The 25323-nt window shown below is 53.1% G+C and overlaps 1 protein-coding gene across 7 annotated transcripts in view; it reads right to left on the bottom strand.

The window, feature by feature from the left end:
- The window catches only part of ANK1 (ankyrin 1), a 215596-nt gene that overhangs the window by 115967 nt on the left and 74306 nt on the right, over positions 1-25323 (bottom strand). The window contains exon 1 of one of the 7 annotated variants that reach the window (XM_075997378.1): positions 14058-14159. The exons of the other annotated variants lie outside the window; for them this stretch is intronic. Within the exon in view, the coding sequence (XP_075853493.1) occupies positions 14058-14084 (27 nt within the window). The 5' untranslated portion in view covers positions 14085-14159. Of the gene's footprint in view, positions 1-14057; positions 14160-25323 lie in introns of those variants that run through there. 7 annotated transcript variants of the gene reach the window in all.

The following is a 25323-nucleotide window of genomic DNA, read 5'->3' as shown; positions in this document are numbered from 1 at the left end:
ATGAACCCATCCCCGACCCCGGCACAGCCGAGCTAGGTGCTTCTGCACAGCCACCACATCCAGGAAACACCCTTCCAGGCCCCCCGGGGTCCCCGCCCCTTCTTGTACTGCCACCTGCACTCACTGCTGTTGCCTTCTGTGCAGGAGTAAACCCGCCACCGCTCCCCATCCCGGCGGGCTGGGAGTCAGGGCAGAGGCAGCCCCAGAGCCCCAGCCCTGTGCGCTCCAGTCCGCAGGTTCCCCGCGCCCACCCCTGGAGTCTGCACAGGGCCCTTCTCCTGCCCTGAATGGGCGGGAGGAGCTGAGGGCACAGGGACCCAGAAACACTGGGACAAGGGAGCCCAACTGCGCCCCAGCAGAAGCCGTGGGCCAGGCAGGAGGGCAGAGGGGCTCTGAGGCCTGGCGGGCGGGGGCAGGTGTTGACTGCAGGGCCCACCCCAGGCTGGGGCTGGGAGCTGAGAACAAGCCCGAGGAGTGAAGGGGGAAGGACAAGTCCAGTGGGGGCCGGAAGTCCACGCAGCTTACAGCTGCCTTGCAGCCTCACAGCTGGGGGGTCTGGGTCAGGGTCCCAACAGCGCCTAAGAAACAACTCCGGCCAAATGGGGAATGAAGCTAAGTAAAACCAGGGATTTTAAAAATTGGGATTTTATTTATTTATTTATTTATTGAGACAGAGTCTCTCTCTGTCACCTGGGCTAGAGTGCCGTGGCGTCAGCCTGGCTCACAGCAACCTCAAACTCCTGGGCCCAAGCGATCCTCCTGCCTCAGCCTCCTATGTAGCTGGGACTACAGGCACGCTCCACCACGCCTGGCTAACTTTTTATACATATTTTTAGTTGCCCAGCTAATTTCTTTCTATTTTTTTTTTTTTTTTTTTTTTTTTTTTTTGCTCTAGTAGAGACGGGGTCTTGCTCTTGCTTAGGCTGGTCTCGAACTCCTGAGCTCAAATGATCCACCTGCCTCCCACAGTGCTAGGATCACAGGCGTGAGCACGGTGCCTGGCCAAAACAGTGGGATTTTAAATGGCCAGGTACAAAACAGGGAGCTACTGAGTCCCTGCTTTATTTGAGAATAGATTGTTTACAGCCCACCTCCTGCTGCTCCGCCCCACCTGGCCCCGTGGTGGGGGCTCGGCAGGGAGATCTGCCCACCGTGTCTTTGTCTTCGTATCCCAGGTATTAAATTGTCCCCCCAGGCCACCCCCAGTTCTGGGAAAATCTACCCCTGCCTGCTATGGGGGAAAGACAGAACATTTCCATAGAGAGCTTTTAAACCAAACACGCAGACTCTCAAGGCCAAAACGCAGGGCCGAAAAGAATGTGGGTATGTTGCAGAGACGCCTGTTTGCGTCGGGTGTTGGGTGGGTATTTCAAACTAGGAGAGCGAGGCTGCTTGTCCTGCTGGCCCCTAACGTCACCCTCCTCATCTCCTTCCATCTGCTACTCGCCAGCAAGTCACTGAACATTCCACCCCCCACCCAAAAAATTAGGCAGTACGTCCCAGACGGAGCGGCACACCAAGGGAATCGGCGCTGCACCCAGCGGGCCTGTCCCCCCAGCACACCAAGGGAATCGGCGCTGCACCCAGCGGGCCTGTCCCCCCAGCACACCAAGGGAATCGGCGCTGCGCCCAGCGGGCCTGTCCCCCCAGCAATCGCCAGGCCCTCCCTGCCCTGGGAGCTGCCTGACAGGCCTCACGGGACAGGGGCTGCCTGTCGGAGAGCCACCTCGGGTTCTTAGTGATGCTTAGTGAGTCAAACTCTAAGCATTGTATGAGTCAAAATACATTACGTTCCATAAATTAATCTTTATTTGGTCTCAGCATCTGGAGTTAGGGCTTCCGCAATCCCCAGCGCAAATCCAAGTAAACAAGGTGCAGACTGGATCCCCAATTAGATGAAAGAATTCCAGGCTACTCAGCTTACACGATTTCAGGTATTTCACTGACTTGATCATTAGACACCAGCTGATCAGAAAGTTCCAAGATTCCTAACTACTATAGTCTACATGATTATAGGCATTTCTAAAATATCCACACTGGAAAAAGCTCCTTTGTTCATCCCAAGTCCATTTCACCTGATTGAATGATTTTCTCATTTCCACAGAGAGCTGTTAAACCCAGTCAGCAAACTATCAAAGCCCCACGAGCCCAGGAGGAAAAAGAAATTAGACAACATTTGGATAAGTCAATCCTTAGCAAAGTTAACAGTGCACCTAATTGAATGCAGCACATGGAGATTTTGTTAATCAAACCCTGCTTCCTCTGGGAGCTGTCTATCTGATAATCAAATCATTGAAGGGCATCATTTTGGAGGTCGTCTAAGTCCCACTCCTGACCCATGCAACTGCCCTTCCTTCAGATTCTTGTCATGGTCAAATACTTTCCTCTCTGGAGAAGTCTAGTTGTTGGTAAGGTCTTTCTCACCTAACGTGGGAATCTTTCCTGAGACTCCTACCTCACCTCTTGCCTACCCTGGGGCACCACGGGGTGAGTCTGCTCTTGCTGGTAGCAACCTGGTGACAATCTGGGACTTTTCTTCAGCCGTTTTAGTCTTTTCTCTTCCTCTATTCCTGCAAGGTTTCCCCCAGCCGTGGAGAAAGACCCTTTTTCTTGCTGGTTCTCTGCCTACACTCACGCTCCAGTGACCAAAGTCTTCCAGTAAAAGAAAATGTGAGCAGGATCCTCTCAGTGGAGACTGACACTGCATTTCCCAGAATGTGTTCCCAGGAATCCCAGCCCTGTGCGATGCCACCCTCTGCAACCCAAAGGGCACACTGTGCAGTAAACGTGGACAGTGTGAACCTTGTCCTTAGTGATAAATCAAGGAGGCATGCTCTGAGCAGTCTCGGGAAACCTGACTGACAGTGTTTAAGCCAACGTTCCCCAGTGGCATTTGACTCTAAAATGCTTTCTTTCTCCCTGCATAACACGCTTTGGGGAAAGGTGGTCATTTTTGCCTGGATTGTTTTTGTTTTTCTTTCTTTTATTAGAGGCAGGGTCTTTCTCTGCCACCCAGGCTGGAGTGCAGGTGGTGTGACCATAGCTCATTGTAGCATGGAACTCCTGAGCTCAGGGGATCCTCCCACCTCAGCCTCCCAGGTAGCTGGGACCACAGGCACGCACCACCACACCCAGCTAATTTTTTTTATATTATTTCTTTGTAGAGACAGGGTCTCCCTATGTTGTCCAGCTGGTCTCAAACACCGGGCCTCCCAAAGTGCCGGGATCATAGGCGTGAGCCACAGCACCTGGCCCGATTGATCTTGTACCACTTCAGCACACAGCTCTTTCCACCAGAACCCTCACTCCCAAACCCCCAGCCTCTCTGGTCCCCCAGGAGCTAACAACACAAAAACAAAGACCTTTAATGCAATACCTAACCATATTTAGTGGATTTCTTCTTAAAGCAAAGAATCCTTTTGGGACACAATTAATCAATTCTATAATTTTCCTGCCTTGTACATGTGAACTTTAGTGTATTCAATTTTCATCTTCTTTAGTAAATCCTATAATACAATGCAATGCTACCACCTACCACAATGATATTTTTTGGATGATTGACAGTTATTAAATTCACTGACAAATATGAAAGGCAAAGAGAAAACTGGAAACATTTTTAATACTTTTAGCACATAAGCATATCTTAGCCTACTCAGTTAAAGCATTTTTTTTTTTTTGCCTTCCACAAAACTTTCTATCTATAATATTTTTCATATGCACTTGGGAGCCAATTACTCAAAGAAACCCCACAGTGAAGGTTTTGCAAATTAAATAAACATCCTGTAATACATCTATCTAGGTTTTGAGCTACGATGTTTACATACTTATTAAGGTAGCTTGTTTTTGTTTTTTCGAGTACAGAGGAGATTTGTTGAAGGAGTGAGTGGGGCGGGTGATACCAAGGTTCCAGACAGGGGGCAGTTAACAGGGGTAACCCCCCCACACCCAGTCAAGCACCTGGCTGGGGGCTTCCAGGGCTCCACGGGAAACGCTGCCCCTGAGCCGGCAGGAGCGAAGCCAGCCTGTCCCAGCCCTGGAGCCCCTGCTGTCCTGAGTCTCCCATTCCTGCTGCTCCGGGGAAAACAGAGTGAGGTCACAATTGAGGACCCTGCTCTGGGGCCCGAGGCCTGGCTTCCAGTGCTAGTCCCACCACTTTCTAGCCAGGCAGCCTGGCTAGCAAATCGACCGCTCTGAGCCTCAGTTTCCTTATCCGTAACATGCAGTGACTCCTGGGGTCATCGCAAGGAGTGAGTGGCTTTGCTCCTGCTGGGTCCCCGGGACAGGGCCTGGCGTGGCTCAGGGGTGCTGGTGCGGGCTCTGCCTCCGCCCTTCCCTGGTGTGACCACTCACAGCCCACCGCAGCTTTCCCTGGTGGCTGCCAAGGCCTCAGGTGGGGTCCCCAACGCTTCACGCCTGGACCATTTCTCGGGCCCTCGGGGCTGACCTCGTGACCTCGCGGCTCCCACGCGGCAGTGAGCATCGCCGTCTGAGCCGTGGCGGGACCCCGCTCTCTCCCTGCTCAGAGTCCCTGCTGCCTTCTGGATCCTTTCGACGCCCTGACGGGCCCCCGCCCTGCCCGGCCCTTGGGTGCCCGTTCCAGGGAAGCTGCCCGGCGTCCCTCCTGCCCCTCGCACTAGCGGCCGCGCTCCCTCTGCCCAGGAAGCCCTTCCGTGCCCCCGCCCTGCTCGCTCTCCAACACCTGCAGCGAGCCTGTGCCGTAAGTCCCCCGGTCTCCTCGGCTTGCAGTGTGGTTCAGGCACCTGCCTGTCTCCCTTCCAGGCTGTGACGCTCAGGCTGCATCCTGCCAGGGAGCGAGACCTGCAGGGAGAGGCGTGAGGGCACAGCACATGGGGACCAGGGTTAGGAGCACCCCAGAGGCAGGCCGGAGCTACAGGCAACCCCGAATGTGTGCCCTGGGCCCTGATCCGCCTGGCTCACAGTCAGCAGCAATGCCTCTGAGCAGGGCACATCTTTATTGGTAAACAAACAGAATTAGATGCAAATGAGCAAAGCAAAAACACTCACAGGACAATCACGGCTGCCCCAGGCACTACTCGCTCTAAATACATCCCATTTGCTCAGAGGCCAGAGAAGTTCCTAATGGCCACTGCTGTAAATGAAAGGAGTAAAGAGTAGGGGCTCAGCACGGCCACTCCAACCCTGGAGCATCCGTTTACCACCTCCCTGCGGCTGGGACATTCGGAACAATCTGCTCCTCTGGGCACTCAGCACCTCAGCACCTGCCCCTCTGTGGCGGCCGGCGCCAAACGCTCGCACCCCCCTCAGATGCACACACAAAGCCACTGAAAATCAAGTGATTTTTTTTTCAAAACCCCACCGGAAAACCGTCTAGAGATGGAGACTGAGAAGCCAAGCTCCCACTGTGCCGGTGCATCACCCCGCCTGCAGACGTCCTTTAACCGGGCCCGAGGAAGACTGCGGCTGTCATAAAAGACTGCTTCCACGGCTCCGTAAGGAGAGCAACAAAGGTGGTGGCGGAACAAGTTCCATTTAAGGAGCCATTCAACGCAACAACCCTGACACATTTTCGCAGTGTGCAGTTTCACCTGCACACAAAAATCAGAGCACTTTTCAGTTCCGCACGCATCTGTTCAGTGCCGGGGACATCCCAAGGCAGACGGGGCTTAACCGCTATCTGGCAACAAAAAGGGTTTTGAACTTGCACAGGCCTGGGTCAGACGTGGGACACAGCCCCTGCCACTCACTGCCACTCTGGCCCGTATTTAAGCCCCCAACCCCGTCCTGCCCCAACTGACAAGGAAGTGAGAAATATATATTTCCCCGTGAAAGGAAAACCAGCAAAATGAACATGCAAGGCATGACTAGCTGGCTTTAGGCATCCTTAAAGACAGGATGTCTCTCAAATAAACACTGGGCAGAACGTGGCTCCTCTGATTAAGGCTAAACTGAAGAAAGAGGTGGAAGGAAGGGAAAAGAAAACCAGCAATGGCCCCCGAAGGCCACTGCAACCTTCCCACCGACACCCAGCCCTGCCCCAGCCCCGCGCAGGGTGCCAGGTGCTGGCGGCTCTCCTGCCCAGAGGCTGCGGGCGGCCCCGGAGCCCTTCCCAGCACAGCAGCCCGGGCAGCTGCTGTCGGTCGGACGCCAGGCGGCGAGACTCGCTTTCCGCCCGGAGCTGCTTGGTCAGCAGTCTGCACGGAACGCGGTGCTCACTGGCTACGGGCGGGCATGAGTCGCCAGGCCCTGATGACACATTCGGGGTGGTTTCGCCTCCTGTCTCTCTGGCCGCACTCACCAGGGCGCTGGTTCCCACCGACTTGTCGCTTGGGTTTTCTTAACGAGGCAGGATTCACCGACCGGCGAACGCAAGTGAGCGAGAACACAAAACGACACGAAAGACCGGAGGGACCGCACTTCTCCCTGCGAGGTGGGTGTGCTGATGCCAGCACTAGCACCCTCGAGCTGGGTCAGCACTGTCAGCCGCCAAACCTACGGTCCTCTGGTTAGGCCTCGGAACCGAGTTCCTGGGACCCCAGACCCCAGACCGCAGGGGCAGCCAGTCGACACCCCGAACGGCAGCCTGGTTTTATCGCCCTTGCTACCTGCAGTGAAATTCTGGTTCCTCCTCTGTGGCACAGGCAGGAACTCCTCACGCGGCTGCCGTGAGCATCAACCGGACGGAGACGCCAACGCCGCGGCAACGGTCTCCATCTTCCACCCGCCCTGATCCAGGACCTCACGGACGGCCGCCGCCGGAGACGGGCACCATGTTCCTAACTGCTTCCATGCCAGTGACACCCCTCCCCCACCAACCCTGCCAGGGGGGCTTTCTGAGCCCCAAATCTGACCTCAACGCCTTCCTACTCAAGGACCGTGTGCCGGCTCCTCCCACACCCAGAGAGTAAAGTGGGAAGTCTCGGGCTGATGTTCAGAGCTCCCGCGGCCCCTGCCCGTCCCCGCATGCTCATCTCCTGCCACCTTCCACCCTCCTGTCCCCGAGCACCCGGACGACGCGTCTGATGTCCCAGCCCCTGCCTTGCCTTCTCTGCTTCGGGGCATTCCACGGGTTCTTCGAGGCCCAAAGTTCTCCTTATCTGTGGGGCTTCCCCGGCAAGCCCCCCTGCTCTCCCGACCGGCAGGATTCGTTCTTCCCTGGTTGAGCCTCCAGTGGCATCTGCCTCCATCCACTCGGGTGACATCTGCTGCTCCCCGAGGGCACGGGGTGCTGTCGTTTATTGTTTCCTACTCAGTAAATTCCGCTGACCTGAACTGAAGGTAGACTGAAGGCGGCGGGGAGATCTTTTCCTGGAAACCCAGGCACCGAACTCGCCTCCCCTATTCCTCACAGCTCGGGGGCAATCGCTGCTGTCCCAGGCTGGAGGGACGGGAAGGCATACACCTGGCCCCAGGATGACATGTCTAGAAGGCAGCAGAACGAGGCTTCAGACCCAGGTGCCCCAGCTGCAGAGCCCACAGGCCGGGCCATCTGCCGTGCTGCCGGCCGCACTCAGACTGTTGGCCTTTGTCCTGCAGGGGCGCCGGGGCTGCAGGCTAGTGGGGACACGGGCCATACAGTGACAGTTTCAGCACAGTCAGCATGTAGACATGCACCAGGAGTCTCTCTCCATAGGGTGTCAGGAGACACGCGTGAGCTGGGGGCCTCGCTGTGGGACTGGGCCAGTCGATGGACTGCTCGGCCTGTTTCCTCACCCGGAAAGTGAGGGTGGTAACATCTACATCACAGGGGATGTGGCACTACATCCCAGGTAGCGTCAGCAGCGCACTGAGGTGGTGTGAGTAAAGAAAGCACTTTTTCGGCCGGGCGCGGTGGCTCACGCCTGTCATCCTGGCACTCTGGGAGGCCAAGGTGGGCGGATTGCTCAAGGTCAGGAGTTCAAAACCAGCCTGAGCGAGACCCCGTCTCTACCATAAAAATAGAAAGAAATTAATTGGCCAACTAATATATATAATATAAAAATCAGCCGGGCATGGTGGCTCATGCCTGTAGTCCCAGCTACTCGGGAGGCTGAGGCAGGAGGATCGCTTGAGCCCAGGAGTTTGAGGTTGCTGTGAGCTAGGCTGACGCCATGACGCTCACTCTAGCCTAGGCAAGAAAGCGAGACTCTGTCTCAAAAAAAAAAAGAAAAAAAAAAAAGAAAGCACTTTCTCTTTTTTTTTTTTTGAGACAGAGTCTCGCTTTGTCGCCCAGGCTAGAGTGAGTGCCGTGGCGTCAGCCTAGCTCACAGCAACCTCAAACTCCTGGGCTCAAGTGATCCTGCTGCCTCAGCCTCCCAAGTAGCTGGGACTACAGGCATGCGCCACCATGCCCGGCTAGTTTTTTTTCTATATATGTTAGTTGGCCAATTAATTTCTATCTATTTATAGTAGAGACGGGGTCTCGATCTTGCTCAGGCTGGTTTCCAACTCCTGACCTCGGGCAATCCGCCTGCCTGGGCCTCCCAGAGTGCCAGAATGACAGGCGTGAGCCACGGCGCCCGGCAGAAAGCGCTGTGTTTTCGTATTGCAAAACGGTACTATCCACCCACAGTGTTTGAAAGGCTACTGGAGGGGCAAGAGACGACACCCCGGGGAACTCGGACCAGGAAGCCCAGCCAATGCCCGGGCTGACCCCTGGACAGCTGGACAGCACGCGCGTGAGAAGGGTACGCGGGATCCGAGCAGCTCCCGTCACAGGCCTCCGGGTCCAATCTGAGCCCAACGTCACGTCAAATTGCACGCTCCACATGCGACAGGCTGCGGTGTCTGGCACCCAGATATCAGGATACCCGAACACCCAGGAAGGAATCTCGCTCGCGGTCACCGCCCTACGTCGGGGAGCGAGGACTTCCCTCCTTTGCTACCTCCTCATCCCCTCCCCCCAGCGCGAACCTGCCCTGAACTCCACGCCTCGCTCCTCCTGCCTGACCACCTACGAATCCCACCAGCGATGCGTTCTGTGCGCCTGTGCAGCTCGAGATCCTGTTAGGAAGGTCTAAGTGTACGCAACCCACCAGAGTGCTTTTAGAGACAAAGCCCCCTTAGGAGCCCAAGGAATGGTCTCTGAGGGCAGAACTTTAGGCCTCCTGGCAGGCGGGGGGGTGAGGGCAGTACAGGACCAGGGGTTCTGCTGGGACCGTCCAACCACCGCGTAGGGGAAAACATTAGCCAGCCCAGAGCTGAGGGATGTCAGACGTTAGGTGGCTGGGAGATAGATGGCCTGTAGCCATTGCCTCCCTTTGATGCAGAAAATTCCCGGTGCCGGGACTCAGCCTCTTGCCGCCTCCCCGTAGCTCCACATCTCCGCAGGCCAGCGCTGCTGGCTGGAGGGTGCGCTGCTGGGGCCGGCCCGAGGCAGAGAGGCCTCGGGGCCCACGTGCCGGAATGCCCTGGGCCCTTGTACTGCTGCCTGTTTCCCGCCATGCTTGCTCGCGTGATCCTGATTGGGTAATTTTTGAATCCCACTGTTTTTGATTGGATGTTAAAGCTTGTTATTGACTAGATGTTAAAGCTTGTAGTTGATTGGACGCTTCTTGAGCCCCACCAAAGGTATAAAAGCAGGGGCAGCCGGGCAGGAAAGAGTCAGAACATCAGAAGACGCGAAGAGGGCTGTAACACTAGGTGTGCTGAGCCTGCTGTAGAAGAGTAAAGGCTGTTCTCCGACTCTTCGTGTGCTGCTCGGTTCTTTCCCCCGTCAAATGAATAAGAGCTGTAATAAGAGCTGTAACGCTAGCTGTACACACCTCGAGGGGGAGTAAACCACAGGTGCACACCCTGGCCCACCCCCAGCTCACCCCGCCCCAGGGGAGCCTGCCAGAGTGGGAAGGAGGAAGGCGCCCGGCAATCTTGGTCAGGTGGCTGGGATGTCTGAGTAGCAGGAGACGCTAATGGGTTCTGAGTAGCCGGAATCGGTTCCACAGTTTGCAAATCACTATCACCCCTGGGCAGTGGCTGGGCCCAGGCCAGCTTCTTTTCAGCCTTTGTAGGCACCAGCTCTCTGCAGCAAACTGAAACCAGGCTGTTCCCATTTGCACTAGTCTGTCCATAAGCAGGTTTTCTGTCTCCCCTCCCGTGCCAACCTTCCCCTACACGCTAACAGATTTTAGCAGCTGGCAGGTGGGGCCCTTCTTGCTCCCCTAACACGCTTTTCTTCCTGCGCCCCAGTACATCCGCGAGATAAATCAGCCTCTGCTCGGAGAGCAAGCAGCAGAGGAGGTGAGGGGCAAAAACAATCCCGCTTCAGGCCGGGTCTCTAACACTGCCTGTCGAGAATGATGACAATCTCTAAGCTTGCCCCAGGAGGCGCTCAGGCTGCAGCCAGCCTGGGTGTGCCGAGAACCCGGATGCTCGGCCAGCAGGGCTGGAGGGGCAGCCGGGTGTGACCACCCACCTCCGCAGAGGGCCAGCCTGCAGACTTATTTTCCGAACCAACAGAGTCCACGCTCACGACTTGGGCAGGCGAAGGAGAAGCAGGAGCCCAGACTCATTCAACAAATACATTTTTCAGCCCCAGGTTCAAGACCTTGGTCAATGCCAGGGAAAATAAGAGGAAGTGACTCAAAGATGAGTCAGAGGTGACTGTTACCCTCCTCCCGTCCGCCCCTGCGTGCGGGAGGGATGACACACGTATAAATAAGTGGAAAAGTGTGGAAAATGAGAAGGGCCCTAGGGGAGGTTCCCACAAAGTGCAATGAGAGTCCAGAGGAAAAGAGAAACTATCTGATGAATTTTTTTTTAAATCCCAAGAGCAAAGCACCTAAAAAGTCAGATCTAACAACTGCTGGAGCAATAATTTTCAATTGCAGGTTTGTGAGCAGCAATCAAAGGGTTTTACAAGTAATCCACGCACGGTCCATCCATCAGTGCAGCCAACATTTAACGGCCCCCTACTATGTGGCAGGCACTGTGCTGGGTGCCAAGGACACAACCGCAAACAAGCAAGCAGCAAAAGCCTCACCCATGTGGGGCTTCTAAATATACTAAGAAATTTCCAAGCGCAGCCTGTCAAAGGGACAGACGGTGTCCCAGCGCGACTGCTTGGGGAGGGCTCAGAGGCAGCGCAGGACCAGGGCAGGACCAGGCCTCACCGGAGGACGTCTGCACTCTCCCCTAAGACTACGGTGACAGCGCTGAGGGTGGGAGGCACACGCGTGTGACGTGGCGAGATCTGCCTTTCTGAACGATCCCCTTGGCTGCGTGTGAAGCACGGCTGGCAGAGAGCGAGACCGCGTGTGGGAAGACCGTCGCTACCTTCTGAAACTCAGCTCGAGTTCAAGGTTCCCCTCCACCAACACCGCTCTTGCATGCCTGCCCGAGCGAGACCCTCTCTCGACAGCTAGTGCTCTAGAACCGCAGTCTGCCTCACCCAGGCCCAGGCCCAAAGAAAACAACAGGGTCATTAGCAGCTGTGATTATAAACTACTGTACTGCACATGAAATATGATTCTATAGTGGCTCCTGTCTCCTTTTTAATATCATCAATGGTCTTTTTTTTTTTTTTAAGTAAAGAGCATCTGTGTCACTATTTATTTTCTCATTAAATTGAAGTGTGCAAGGGAGAAAGGGATTATTAATACTCAGGCATGGCCATAAAATGCATCACGCAGGGCTGTGCCAACGACCAGCCCTGTGCATCCCAGAGGGGAAACAGTTGAGCACAATGGCTAGAACTCAGCGATGACACCGTTTGCCGCACCGTGTAGGTGGTCCGACTTGGCAGCCCATCCCTAGGGGCTGATTTCAAAGGCCTTAGGAAGTCACAAGTATAGATAGGGGGAAGTCAAGTCATACCATTTGTCCTTCTAATACCAAACTGGCTAATGCTTCTCACCTCACTCAAGGCAAAAGCAAACTCCTCATCGTGACACGCAAGGCCTACCTTTTCTGCACCTGTCCCCCTCCGCAGTTTCTCCCTCCCCACCTCTCTGCCCTCGCTTCCTCCTGCTCTTGCCTCCTCACTCTGCTCCAGGCACACTGGCCTCCTGGTCATTCCCATAACACACAGCCGCCCCAGGACCTACGCATGCGCTACTCCCTCTGCCGCCTCCTCCAGAGTTGTGTGTGGCTGTCTCCCTCACCTTCCCCCCAAAGCCTTTGCTCAGGGGCACCTCTCCAAGCACCCTACTCAAACTGCAGAACTCGCCAAGCCTACTCCCCGCGCCGACTCCCCCCAACCCCGGCCCCAATAGGACTTTTCACCTTTTAATAGGCTGCTGTTTACCCATCTGTTTTGTTTTTAATCTGTCTCCTTGCCCTGCTGGAAGGCAAGCTCTGCAAGGCCCGGATTCTCCTCTGCTGTGTTCGCTGATACACTCCCAGTGCCACTGCGGGACCTGGCACACAGCAGGTGCCTAATAAACGTTTGTTAAAGGTTGTTGAACGGAAATTAAGGACAAAGATTTTTCAATCGCTTTCCCTTTAGAAAGGGCCCTATTTTCTCTCTTTTTTGGCAACAACACTAACAACAAGCACCCTGTTTTTCCAAATATACTTCCCTTCGATTTATCTCAAAATACATCAGCTGCTTTTGCAAAGACACTGGCCCAGTGGGCTTAAAAATTAATTATAACTGATCCATTATAACTGATCCAAAATCAAGGGTCAGCTGAGCGTGTTGACCCTGGTTACAATAACCGTCCTCAGGCCTCTGCTCCCTTCGCTAATATTTTCACAATCGAGTAACTCACTTCAGCCTCACGGCAGACCCATTGCCCAGATGAGAAAACTGAGACACAGAGAAAAGTGGCTCCTTGAAAGCTGTTATTTGGTTGGTAAAAGCATCATGCTAAGTTTAAATATTTTGTTAGCGGCCACGCCTGACGCCTGCAAAACACAGGGCTTTCGTGTGAGTCCGGGGATAGTTCACTGTTCCATGGAGCACGTGCAGGCCCTTCCCGCTTGTGCGGTGTGTGCGGAGCAGGCCCCTAGGACCCACCTCCAAGGGCCTGTGACCCCGAGCGGCCCAGCACAGAGCCCCAGGGGCTTAGCCGGCGTGTGCTGGGAGGCCAGGGAGAACACAGCAGCCAGGGAAGGCCACCCGTGAAGATGCCAGTCCACTACAAAGACATTCCCGTTTAATATCGTTTCCCCTGCATCCAGCAACTCCTAGAAGCAGAAGAGATGGGCTCCCTGGTGACCAAACCGCAGTCCCTTTCATTCATTGGCTCTGGCCATGTGGCCTGATGTCCAACTCTGGCCTCTGAACCCATCGCCAAAACGAAGGGCCTCACCCCGACACAGGGCACTTAGAAACAGCGCAGCCCCCGCCCAGCGGACACAGGGCACTTAGAAACAGCGCAGCCCGCCAGGCCGCTGGGCGGGGGCGAGTCCCATCCTCACGGGGAACTCCCTCTAACGCTCCACTATCATTTTGAAAATATCCATCCAGCAGACCCTGCCTTCCAGGGCCGCCTGCAAGCTCCTTCCCTTCCTCCCTTCCTGAAGCCAAAGTTTAGCATTTAACAACAGGCCGGACCACCCACGAGGAGGCTGGCCGTTTGCAGGCCATTCAGAAAACAAGCCAGCGCCCTTCCACAAGGGGCCACGCTGAGCAGCCCACTCCCAGGCCCACTTCGCACCGGCTTGTGAAGACACACCTAAAAAACACACTGCTCAGCAGAGTCAAAGGAAAGCTTCGAGACTCTTAACAGACTTGGATTATAACCCAAAAATCATTTTTCCCAATCTCTCTTGCAGACAGGACAAAATTCAGACACCCAAGTAACTGGGACTTAATACGACAGCAAATCTCTGGCTGTAAAAAATGTGAACTGGATGAACCGAGTCAAGCAGAGGCCACCTGCTCCTCCTGGCGACAGAGCAGCCAGCCCGGCCCGCCTGCCCCGCTGCTGGAACGCGGGGAGCCAGAGCGCGCCCCCGCGGCGTCCCCCACCCCCCGCCCTGCGCCCCCGCCGCGCCCCCGCCTCCCTGCGCCCCGCGCCCCCGCCGCGTCCCCCCCCACGCCTCCCTGAGCCCCGCGCCCCGGCCACGTCCCCGCCTCCCTGCGCCCCGCGCCCCCGCCGCGTCCCCCCGCCCTGCGCCCCGCGCCCTGCTCCCCGCCCGCGGCGCCCTGTACTCACTCTGCCGAAGCCGGCGGGGCCGGGCATGGCGGGGCCGTGGGGCTCGCTGCGCGGAGCGTGGGGGCTGCCGGCGCCCCGCAGCCTGTGCGGGCACAGACACAGACGAGTGGGGCGGCGACGGCCGCAGGCCGGGCGCTCCGAGGGCCTTATCGGCTGCAAAGGCGCTATCGCCCCGGGCTCTGCGGGCGCAGGCCAGGGTGGCGCCCGCCTGGGGCGCGCAGATTACGGAGCAGAACGCCCGGCAGGTGGCCGATCCCGAACAGGACCCTCCCGGGGGCGGGAGCCCAGGCCACAGGGGCCCTAGAGCGCTCTGCCCCACCCGCCCCGGCTCTGCAGGACGCAGCTCTGGGCCTGTTTCCCACACGCCCCCAGCCCACCCAGTGCTCCTTAACTGCATGGGCGCGATCTTAACACTGGGGACAGAAGTGACAGCCTTCCTGGGAGCCAGGGGTGAGCCTTGGCAGACACCAGCTAGGAGGGGAGGGGTCGAGGCAGCCCCAACGTGGCCAGGAGGTCGCCCCTCCAACAACGGGATGAGTGTGGCATCTGCCCTGAGTGGCTTTCTCCAGTGAGAACACTGTACCCTGGAAAAGCAGCTGGTGGCTGGCAGAGGGAAGCGATGGCCCAAAGGAACTGAGGCCTCATGAATGACAGTTTCCCCAGAGCCTGCGAGTGGCCCCTGTAGCAGGGGACTGTCTCCCTCTGTGCTCCTTTCTGGAGGCATGTGACACTGCAAGGGTGGCAGCGCCAGTCCTTCCTGAGCAGCCTGGCTCTGCCTTCCTCAAGCCATGCCGGCCTCCTGCTCGGCCCAGGCCCAGGCCCAGGCGCCATCTGGTTTGGGAGCTTTTCTGCAGAACCGGAGATGCCCTGGCACGCGGACATCCCTGCTGCGGAAATGCCGCAGGAGACCTGCTCTGTGGCCTCTCCGCTTTCCACAGCAGCTGGGGGCAGGGGGCTGGGGACACCTCCATGGGGGGTGGGCAAAGCTGGTGCTAGGCCACATTTCAACAAAAAATAACCACTACGGCCCTTAAAGCACAGTCCTTAAAGCACAGTCCTTCTGCATGAGTGGCTTGAAACGCTAGACTCAAAACAATGACTGGTTTTTTTGTTTGTTTGTTTTTATTTTGAGACAGAGTCTCGCTTTGTTGCTCGAGCTAGAGTGCTGTGGAGTCAGCCTAGTTCACAGCAATCTCAAACTCCTGGGCTCAGGTGATCCTCCTGCCTCAGCCTCCTGAGTAGCTGGGACTACAGGCAAGCGCCACCATACCTGGCTCATTTTTTCTATATATTTTAGTTGGCCAATGAATTTCTTTCTATTTTTAGTAGAGACGGGGTCTTGTTCTTGCTCAGGGTGGTTTCGAACTCTTGACCCTGAGCGAACCGCCCACCTCGGCCTCCTGAGTAGCTGGGATTACAGGCGTGAGCCACCATGCCCGGCTAATTTTTTCTATATATTTTAGTTGGCCAATTAATTTTCTTTCTATTTTTAGTAGAGACGGGGTCTCACTCTTGCTCAGGCTGGTTTCGAACTCCTGACCCTGAGCAAACCGCCCGCCTCGGCCTCCCAGAGTGCTAGGATGACAGGCCTGAGCCGCCCGGCTGACAATGAGTGTTTTTGAGGGAGCAGAACACTAAACAACGTGGGAGCAGCAGGTCGTGTTGGGCCTGTTCCACACAGCTCCCACCCCCAAAAGACAGCAGCACGCACTGGACCAGGCTCGTTGATGGGAGACAGTGCTGGCCTGCACCCCACCCAGAGGTAGGGATGAGTCTGAAATAGCGGCAGACGTGGCCCCTAGCAAGTGCTCGGTGAGGATTTGTGGAGCGGATCCATGGCTGTCACCAGCGAGGGTGATGACAAAGAGAAGCAGTTTCACCGTCCAGGGAAGAAGAGGAACAATACTTTTCTCTTCGAAGTTCCCAAGCTCCGAGGAGAAAACACCGGCAAATAAGCATGGAGTGTCACTATGACACAGAAAATGTCCTGTGCATGGAGACAATCACCCCAAAGTTCAGGCTTGGTTCCGCTAGGTCCGTGTGTGGTGCTTCCGGCGGCTGCACCGTCCCTCCCAGGTCTCTGAGGCCTGGGACGCTGACAGCTGAGTGACTTCCGAATTTAACCCCAGCACTGGGCCCCCAGCCAGACAACACAGGGCTCTCCTGCCATGGGTTCACCCAAGAGAGAAAAGGCCAGGCCCAGGCAGGGGCAAACCAAACAGCCCGTTAGAACCGGGCTGGTCACCCATGCAGCTTGGTTTCAAGGAACGGAGACTCACTACGTGCCCTGCCACCTTGGAATTCACCCTGGAGGCAGCACCCCAAGACAAACTATGAGCTGAGGACGGGCATGTCACGTACTGAGAGTTGGGGTAATGTTCGTCACTCCCCTCATCAGCAGACTGCCCCCAAGAGCTTTCACAAGGCCTCTGCCACCTAATACCTTTTGCTCCCCTTAATCTCAGTAACGGGGCCACAAAAGCTGCCCCCACACTTGGAGGGTGGGGCCGGGCTGTTTCAGGTTCTGCTCCTGGATCAGGAGGATACCTTGAAAATGCAGCACTCCACTTCCCCCACCTTCACAAGTCCCCTCCCTTGGCTTCGTTCATTTATTTAACAAACGTACATATAGTGCTTAGTAGGTACCAGGCGCCGACAAAATATTAACTCATAGAATCCTCATCCTTACTCTGTGAGGTCTTCACCATCGCCAGGTCGTTTATACACGAGAAAACTGAGGCAAAGAGAGATGAAGAGGTCGGCTCAAGAAGGGGTGCGGCCAGGTCTCCCACCCGGTAGGTCCAGATCTAGGGTCTGGAGGCCACGCCCACTGATCTGCTTCTGGGCTAGCACTTTCATTCAGTTCACAGCTGGCCAACACTCTTCCCCAATGCACACCTGTACCCAGGTGTGAGGCACAGAGAAAGATGGTAAGATGAAGCTGTCATGTGCTCGTGACTCAGCTAGCAAAGGCGGTCTAGGTTCCCAGGCCCTGGTCTTCCGTGAGTTTCCATCTACTTGACGCCCCCGTCCGCTCCCCTCACAGACGGAAATACTGTCTTGAATGTTGTTTATCATCCCTCGCTTCCCTTTATGGTTTTGCCAACTATGCATATGTCCCTAAACAATGTATCGTTCAGTTCTGCATGTTTTCTAAGTGTGAACAAATAGAATTATGCTGTATGGATTCTTCTGCCATTCTTGCATTTCTTTTTAAAACATATTTTGTAGAGACGGAGTCTTGCTTTGCTGCCCAGGCTGGTCTTGAACTGGCCTCAAGAACCCTCCTGCCTCGGCCTCCCAAAGTGCTGGGACTACAGAGGCGAGCTACCACGGCCGGCCATTTGCATCTTTGATGCAACGTGATGGCCCTGAGATTCAGCCAGGAATAGCTTATTCGTTTTCACTGCTGTATGATACTCCATCGTAGGCAAATACCACACATTATTTATCTACTTTATTGCTAACGGAATTTGAGCCGCATTCACCTTTTTGTTACTGAAACATTATTGCTATGAACATTCTTATAAAAGCTTCCCGGTACATGCATGCAAGATCTGCCTAGTGTGCGTGCTGGCAGGATTAGAATTCGAGTTGTAGCGTGCATACATCTTCAGTTTTATTAGGCAATGCTGACTTGTTTTTGAAACTGCCTCTTTCAATTTACACTCTCAATAGCAGCGTTATGCATTCGCTCCGCCAGCTCGTCAATGCTTGATACTGTCAGACTTATAAATTGTTGTCAATCTGGTGGGTATAAGATGGTATGGCGCTGTGGTTTTAGTTTGCATTTTCCTGGTTTCCTATGAGGCAGAGCATCTTTTCACATGCTTATTGGCCATTTATTTTTCCTCTTCTGTTAAATTACTGTTCAAGCCCTTTGCCCATTTTTTTGTTGGGCTGTTTGTCTCTTTCTTACCAACATGTAAGGAGTTCTCCAATCTGAGTGCTAATCATTTGTCACTTATGTGCAATGAAAACATCTCCCAGTGTGTGGCTCATATTTTTGCTTTTTAAAACAGTGTCTTTTGATGAACTCACACTGTCAATTTTAATGTCAAACGTATCAATCACTTCCTTTATGGCTTGTGTTTCTGAGCTGGTAAAAACATTTCCTGCATTACATTCAGTTTATAGTGTTGCTTTTCACACTAGGGTCTTTCAATCCACCTGATTTATTTTTGTGTATGGTTTGAGTTAAGAGTTCTAATTTTTTCCATAGAGATAATCAATTTTCTTAGCACCATTCATCGAATAGCCCCATCCTTTCTCCAGTGAACTGCAGTGGCATCTTCTGCACTTCCTGAGCCTCCAGGTGCAGGGTCTGTTGGAGAGAAGGACTCTCTCCTGTGATCCGCTGGCCTTGTGTCTGTTTCCATGCCAATGTCACAGTGTCTTCATTGCTACGGCAACTTACCATGTAAGTTTTAACACTGTCTGCAATAAGTCAGCATTGGTGAGAAAGATTCCTTGCTTCATTCCTCTTTTTTTTTTTTTTTTTTTTTTTTTGAGACAGAGTCTCACTTTCTTGCCCAGGCTAGAGTGAGTGCCATGGCATCAGCCTCGCTCACAGCAACCTCAAACTCCTGGGCTCAAGCTATCCTGCTGCCTCAGCCTCCCAAGTAGCTGGGACTACAGGCATGTGCCACCATGCCCAGCTAATTTTTTCTATATGCATTAGTTGGCCAATTAATTTCTTTCTATTTATAGTAGAGACGGGGTCTCCCTCTTGCTCAGGCTGGTTTTGAACTCCTCACCTTGAGTGATCCACCCGCCTCGGCCACCCAGAGTGTTAAGGTTACAGGCGTGAGCCACCGTGCCTGGCCTTCATTCCTCTTTAAAACTGTCAAAGCTTCTCTCGGTCCTTTGCCTTTTCATTTAATTATATTTTTATTTGGTTATTACAGTCAAAAGATAGTAATACATTATTAATTTTTGTGTCCTGACCTTGTAGTCAGAAATCTTGTTGATCCCTTTATTAGTTCTAATAGTTTATCCACGATTCTGTTTGATGTTTCTCTGCAGACAATTATTATTCGCAAATAAGGATATTTTGGTCTCTTCTTTTGCAGTTTTTGTACCCCTTCTTTTCTTGCTCTATTACATTGGGTAAGACATCCACTATATTGTGAATGGAAGCAGTGATGGCATATTTATCAAGTTGCAGACTTAAATGGGGCTGCTTTTAAAGTTTCACCATTAAGTATGGTGTTTGTGTAGGATTTTTGTGGATACCTTTTATTAGTTAAGGAAGTTAGCTTCTAGTCCCAGTTTATTAAAGTTTTTAATCAAGAATAAATGTTTAAATTCAAGTTTGTATTCTTTTCTGTGAGAGTGGTGCATTGCATAAACAGATTTTTCTAATGCTAAACTATCCTTCCATTCCTGGGCTAAACCCTTCTTAGTCATAATGTATTACTTCAGATACAGCACTGCTGAGAATTAGAGTTGTGGGGTTTTCTACAGGACTTTTGCCTCTGCAGTCAAAAGTTATATTGGTTGGATTAATTTGCTACTTCTGGACAACAAATTATTCCCCAAATTGTGGGGGTTTAAATTACATACATTTATTATTTCATAGTTTCTGTGGGTCAGGAATTGGAGGGCTGCTTATCTGGGTGGTTCGGGCACAGGGCCTCTCGTGAAGTTGCAGTGACACTGTTGGCTGGGGATGGGCGGCTAGAGTTGGAGGAGCCACTTCCAAGGTCCTCCAATGGCTGTCGGCAGCAAGCGTCAGTTCCGCACCACATGACCTCCCCACAGGGCTGCTTGGGTTGATGCGGAAAATGTCGGGCGCTGGGACACAGTCACTTGCCGCCTCCCCGTAGCTCCACATCTCCATGGGCCAACGCTGCTCGTGGCCAGTTGGAGGGCACACTGCTGGGGCTGGGTCCCGCAGCTGAGAGAGGCCTCAGGGCCCCATGGCAGGCCGCAGGCCCTCCTGCCACTGCCTGTTGCCAGCCACGCTGCTTGCGTGATCCTGATTGGGTAATTTTTGAATCCCACTGTTTTTGATTGGATGTTAAAGCTTGTTGTTGATTGGATGTTAAAGCTTGTAGTTGACTGGATGCTTCTTGAGCCCCTCCAAGGGTATAAAAGCAGGGCCAGAAGGACAGGGTGAGGAGAACATCGGAAGACACGAAGAGAGCTGTAACACTAGGTGTGCTGAGCCTGCTGTAGAAGAATATAGGCTGTTCTTCGACTTTGTGTGCCGCTCGGTTCTTTCCCCGGTCAAACAAATAACAGATGTAACGCTAGCTGTACACACTGCCGCAACAGGGTGTCCTCCCAACATGGCAGCTGGCTTCCCCCACAGTGACCGGAGAGAGCGAGGCAGGAGCCATGGGTTTTTATGACCTAGTCTGGACATCACATATCATCACTTCTACCATAGTCTGTTTTTGCTAGAAGCAAATCACTGAACCCAGCCCACACTCGAGGGCAGGGGAATTGTCAAAGGGAACTTGTCAAAGAATCTGCGGACATATTTTAAAGCCACCACATTTCTGTTCTTCTATTGTCTTCAGTTTTCTTATCACACTACACTAAACTCATAAAGTGAGTTGGCTAGCTTTCCTTCCTTTTCTATGTTCTCCAGTGTTGTGCATGAGAGGCATTACTTATTGTCCGCAAACTAACCCAGTCTTGATGTCTTTTTCAATGAGAGGGCAACTACAGGAGGAAGACCACTGACCTGCTTTATTTAATTTTAAATGTTTGCTCAGGCTACAAGTTTGTTAAGAGAGCAATGTTTTTAGAACATACTCCAGATTCTGAAAGCCTTATTTCTATTCTCTTAAACCTTACCCATCTCCATCTACTCAGCACTGACTTTGAGTGCTGCAAAATTCCTACATTCAGGCAAAACACCACTACAACAGAGAAGTGACCTCATTCATCTAATACAGTATCTCAGAATGAAAAGTTACAGAAATGAAAAGGTCAAAGAGGTTAAACAACAGAGGCTTAGTTTATAAAAAATAACCAAATCGCTGACTTCGTCTCATTCTGGTAAATTTGGAAAAGTGGCTTTCAATCCTTTTGGTCTCAGACCCCTTATGCTAAAACATAATTAAAGACTATGTACAGCTTTTGCTTAAAGGTGGTTATTTCTAGCAATATTTACTATATTAGAAATTAGGCCAGGCATGGTGGCTCATGCCTGTAATCCCAGCACCTTGGGAGGCTGAGGTGGGAGGATTCTTTAAGGCCAGGAGTTCAAGACCAGCCTAGGCAGCATGGCCAGGCCCCATTTCTACAAAAAATTAAAAAATTAGCCAGGCGTGGTGACACACACCCATAGTCCCAGCTACTCAGGAGGCTGGGGCAGGTAGATTGAGTAAGCCCAGGAGGTTAAGGTTGCAATGAGCTATGATTGTGCCACTGCATTCTAGCCCAGGTAACAGAGCGAGACCCTGTCTCAAAAAAAATAAATTAATTTAAAAAAGGAAAAAAAAGAAAGGAATTAAAGTTGAGATTTTAAAAACCTATGCTTACATTCATCTGAACACAGTATAACAAACCCATTTCACATTAACATAGATAACATATTTTTCTGAAAAATAACTACATTTTGCAAAACAACAAAAACATTTAGTGAGAAGAAAGTCACTGCTTTCCTTTTTTGCAAATCTGTTTTAATGTCTGGCTTCATATAAAACAGATAAATTCCTATGTTGGCTTCTGCAGTCAATGTGTTGCAATGTCAGTATGTTGTTTTGGTCGAGGTATGCACGTGAAGAAGATCTGGCCTCACTTGGCTATGTAGTTGGAAAAGGGAGCCTTTTCAGTTAGTTGTGAATTTGTTGCTGAATACCATGCAAAACACAGTGGTCCTGCCCGCAGGGTGGGCTAGTGTGCAATCTCAAAGAACACCCGTGGGCTTTTCGCGCTTGTGAGAGGGTGAGAGTGAAAAAGGCAAATATCATCTCAGTATCAGGAAAACAGTTTTAACCCCAGGCTGCCTGAAAGGGTCTGGGGGCTCCCCAGGTCCCCAGACTACACTTTGAAAATGCAAGTTCATGCACTCAAATGCTCCCCGGTGTTAAGCTATTAAGGAAAAATCATAGAACCTCAGTGTGACAGACTGAGCAAGAACTCAAACAGCAACTGCTCCTGCACCCTCATTACCCGGAAAGGTAGCATGATTTGTCCAGGATTTCTGCAGAGCACAGCCTCGTGCAACCCCTGCTCTTTCCACTACTGGGTGAAAAAACAGGAACAAGATAAAGGAAAACAAAAGGAAAAAGATAATGTAAAAAGCAACACAAGGGTAGTGGGGAGTGCAAATAAATAAATAAATACTTAATACAATTTTTTTAAAGAGCAACGCAATGTGCTAAGAGAGCAGACTGTGGCGGACTCCACCCTCGCTGGTCGTGCGACGACTGTCCGGTTTACGGGTCTGTCCGGCCCTGCTTTCCCTCGGAAGCCTCTGCTGACATCTGCAACGCCCATTCTCTTGCTGGTGACAGTCTCAAGGGGGGAATAAAACCAACTCAATAGAACTGTACTTCTTGCCCTTGTAGGGGCAGGATGGAAGAATTAAATACTTCACAATGACAGTGACAGTTAACATTTGTGAAGCAGTTACCATGTTCTTGTTCATTCATTCATTCATTCACTCACTCTTTCTTTCTCTATTTCCCAAGCACCTGTCACGTGCCAGGCACAGTACCAGGTATGCGGTGTAGACAGCCAGACAGAGACTGCAGTGCTGCACCCATTGTCACTCACTGCTCCAGCCGTCTTGACAGGTGGGCACCGTGATGACCCCCGTTTACAGCTGAGGCTACTGAGGCAGGGCAGGTGCTTTCCAAGGTCACAGACCTAGCGAGGGAAGGAAGACCCCGGAGCAAGTGGTTTCCCTTACTCGCAACACCGCATTGCCTCCGAAATGAGATTCTCGCATGGCTTTGAATTTGAATCACTCGTAGTTTGATTTCTCTTAATGCCAGGACAAAAAGCTGAGAGTCCTCCCTGCACTGGTCTCTTTTGAAACTTTTATCTTTCTTCCTTGAACCGCTGACCCTGCAACCTCCTGTCCGCAGCACGTCCCTGCAACCATCTGACAGGAAACGGCCTTGGGGCGACAATTTGCACCAGAGGGTCTCCAGGTGAGGGTGATGACACTGATGTGCCAGGGTTCAGATAAAATCTTTGACCAGCGCTAAGAGATCATGAGATGATATTTGGAAATCTTAGAGTATTTACTCCCTCATTACTTTTTTAAGTTTTCGAGTAAAGTGCCGGTGTTGGAGGGCCCCTGGTGGAAGAGAGCCCGATCGATTGCTGCAATTGCTGCAATTCCTTCGCTGTGCACATCTACAAAGGGGGGAAGGCACTGGGAGGGAGAACTGGTTTCCCCTCCACAGAGAGGGTGAGGAGAAGGAGATGGGAGAGGAAGAAGGGAAGGGCTACCTCTCTGGAGAACTTGCTTGGCCAGCCCCCAGGTGGGCAGCTGTCTGCACGGAGGCCAGACCCAGAAAATGCCTCCACCTGCGCTATGAGCACAGGGCTTGGTGGCCTTCCGCTGTGCCAGCTCGTGCAGCTGTGACCCACCGCTGCAGACCCACCGTGACACTTCTGACCCCACCCGAGCTCCCGTGGGGTTGTTTCCATTCCAGAACAACTCTTTCTGACAGCCCCTCGTCCAGAAAAAGAGCCCTGAACCAGGAGTCAGACAGCCTGTGTCCTAGTCAAGGCTTTGTTACTTAGGCTGTGAGACCTGGCACGTGCTGACTCCCTCTGTGAGCCTCAGTTCTCCTCGTCTACAAAATGGGTATTAAAATATCTTCTCCGCCTGCAGTACGGGGTTGTCAGAAGGATCACAAGTGCTGTAAAGCAGCGGTCCCCAACCTTTTTGGCACCAGGGACCTGTTTCGTGGAAGACAATTTTTTCACGCCGGGGTGGGGAGGGGAGAAGGCACAGCTCAGGTGACGAGAGCGACGGGGAGCAGCTGAGAACACGGATGAAGCTTCCCTTGCCAGCCTGCCTCTCACCTCCTGCCGTGCGGCCCCTCTCATGTAAGATAATTTTTCCAGAATGGGGGTAGGGGAGGCAGAGCTCTGCGGCCCAGTCCCCGGCAGGCCACGACCAGCATGGGTCCGCCGCCCACACTGATTTAGCTAATCATCCCGCTCCCTTAAGGATCCATAAAACAACCGCTACGTTTACACCAAATACGCACCTCTGCAAGAAACCTCCAAACCAGCGGGAGGTTTCTACCTAACAGTGTAGAGCAACTCGCAAACACACGGACATGCACTGTGATGTGTAATACTTAAAACGATCCTGGAGTTGTTACATCATTAAACATTGTTATTATTTGTTTTACAAAGGGAGGAATTGAAACTCAGAAAGTCAAACTGAGCTGCCTGTAGCCCCACAGTTAATTACTGACTGAGGCCAGAATCCGTTCTTCCAACTAAATCCTCGACTCTCTGCTTCTCCTACTTTGTGAAAATGAATTAATCTTGTTGTTGAGGGTCCCCTGATCCCTGGCACTCTCACGCCGTCATGTCACAGTGAGCCGGGTCGAGGGCTTGGTGGCGTGTGTGGGGCGAGGAGAGGGGAGAGAGAGAGACTGGAAGAGAACCTTGCTTCAGCCCCTGCTAAATTCTAGCTCTGTCTCTGACCTGATGATAATAAAGTTTAAAGAGTTAACTATTCCGCTGAGGATCCTTCTCCAACTGGAGGGCACTCCGGCTGCACAGGCTCCCACGTGTGCTGTCTGACTGGTCCTGGTCTGGCATGTCCCAGCTCTGGGCAGCAGTGGGGAGGGAGGCCAGTCACATGCACACATGCTGCATTGGCAACATCAGGTCTGAAGCTTCACGTTAGAGGTGCAAAGGTCAAAGGCCATTTTTACAATATTTCCCCCAAAAGGCAAAGCTCAGGCAATGGTGGCTCCATCGCCCCCCTCACCCCTCAGGCCGAGGCTCCGACCTCTCTGGAAAGGAGCATGTTTCTGTGGCGAAGCCATCTGTGGCTCCTCTGCAGAGGCCACCTGAAGCCACACAAGCGTCTCCACCGAAGGCAGCAAGCCACGGTCCGTAAGCAGGACGCAGGGCCGTCAGGCTGCACAGGCCTCCGCGGCGTGGACACAGCCTCGGGGCCTTCCGTGGGGCCCCCCTCGCCTTGTCCCCGAGGCGAGCTGCGCCCCTCCCCTCGGCCTTCTGGGGCAGGAGCCGCGGAGGGCGGCAGGTCCTTCCTCACGCAGGAGGAGCTGCGTCCTGCAGCGGCCACCTTCTGGTCCCAGCGCTG

Source organism: Microcebus murinus, chromosome 24 (assembly GCF_040939455.1).
Source record: "Microcebus murinus isolate Inina chromosome 24, M.murinus_Inina_mat1.0, whole genome shotgun sequence".
NCBI classification, from domain to species: domain Eukaryota; kingdom Metazoa; phylum Chordata; class Mammalia; order Primates; family Cheirogaleidae; genus Microcebus; species Microcebus murinus.
Note: the sequence above shows the minus strand (reverse complement) of the source record. Positions and strands in the feature narration are given on the sequence as shown.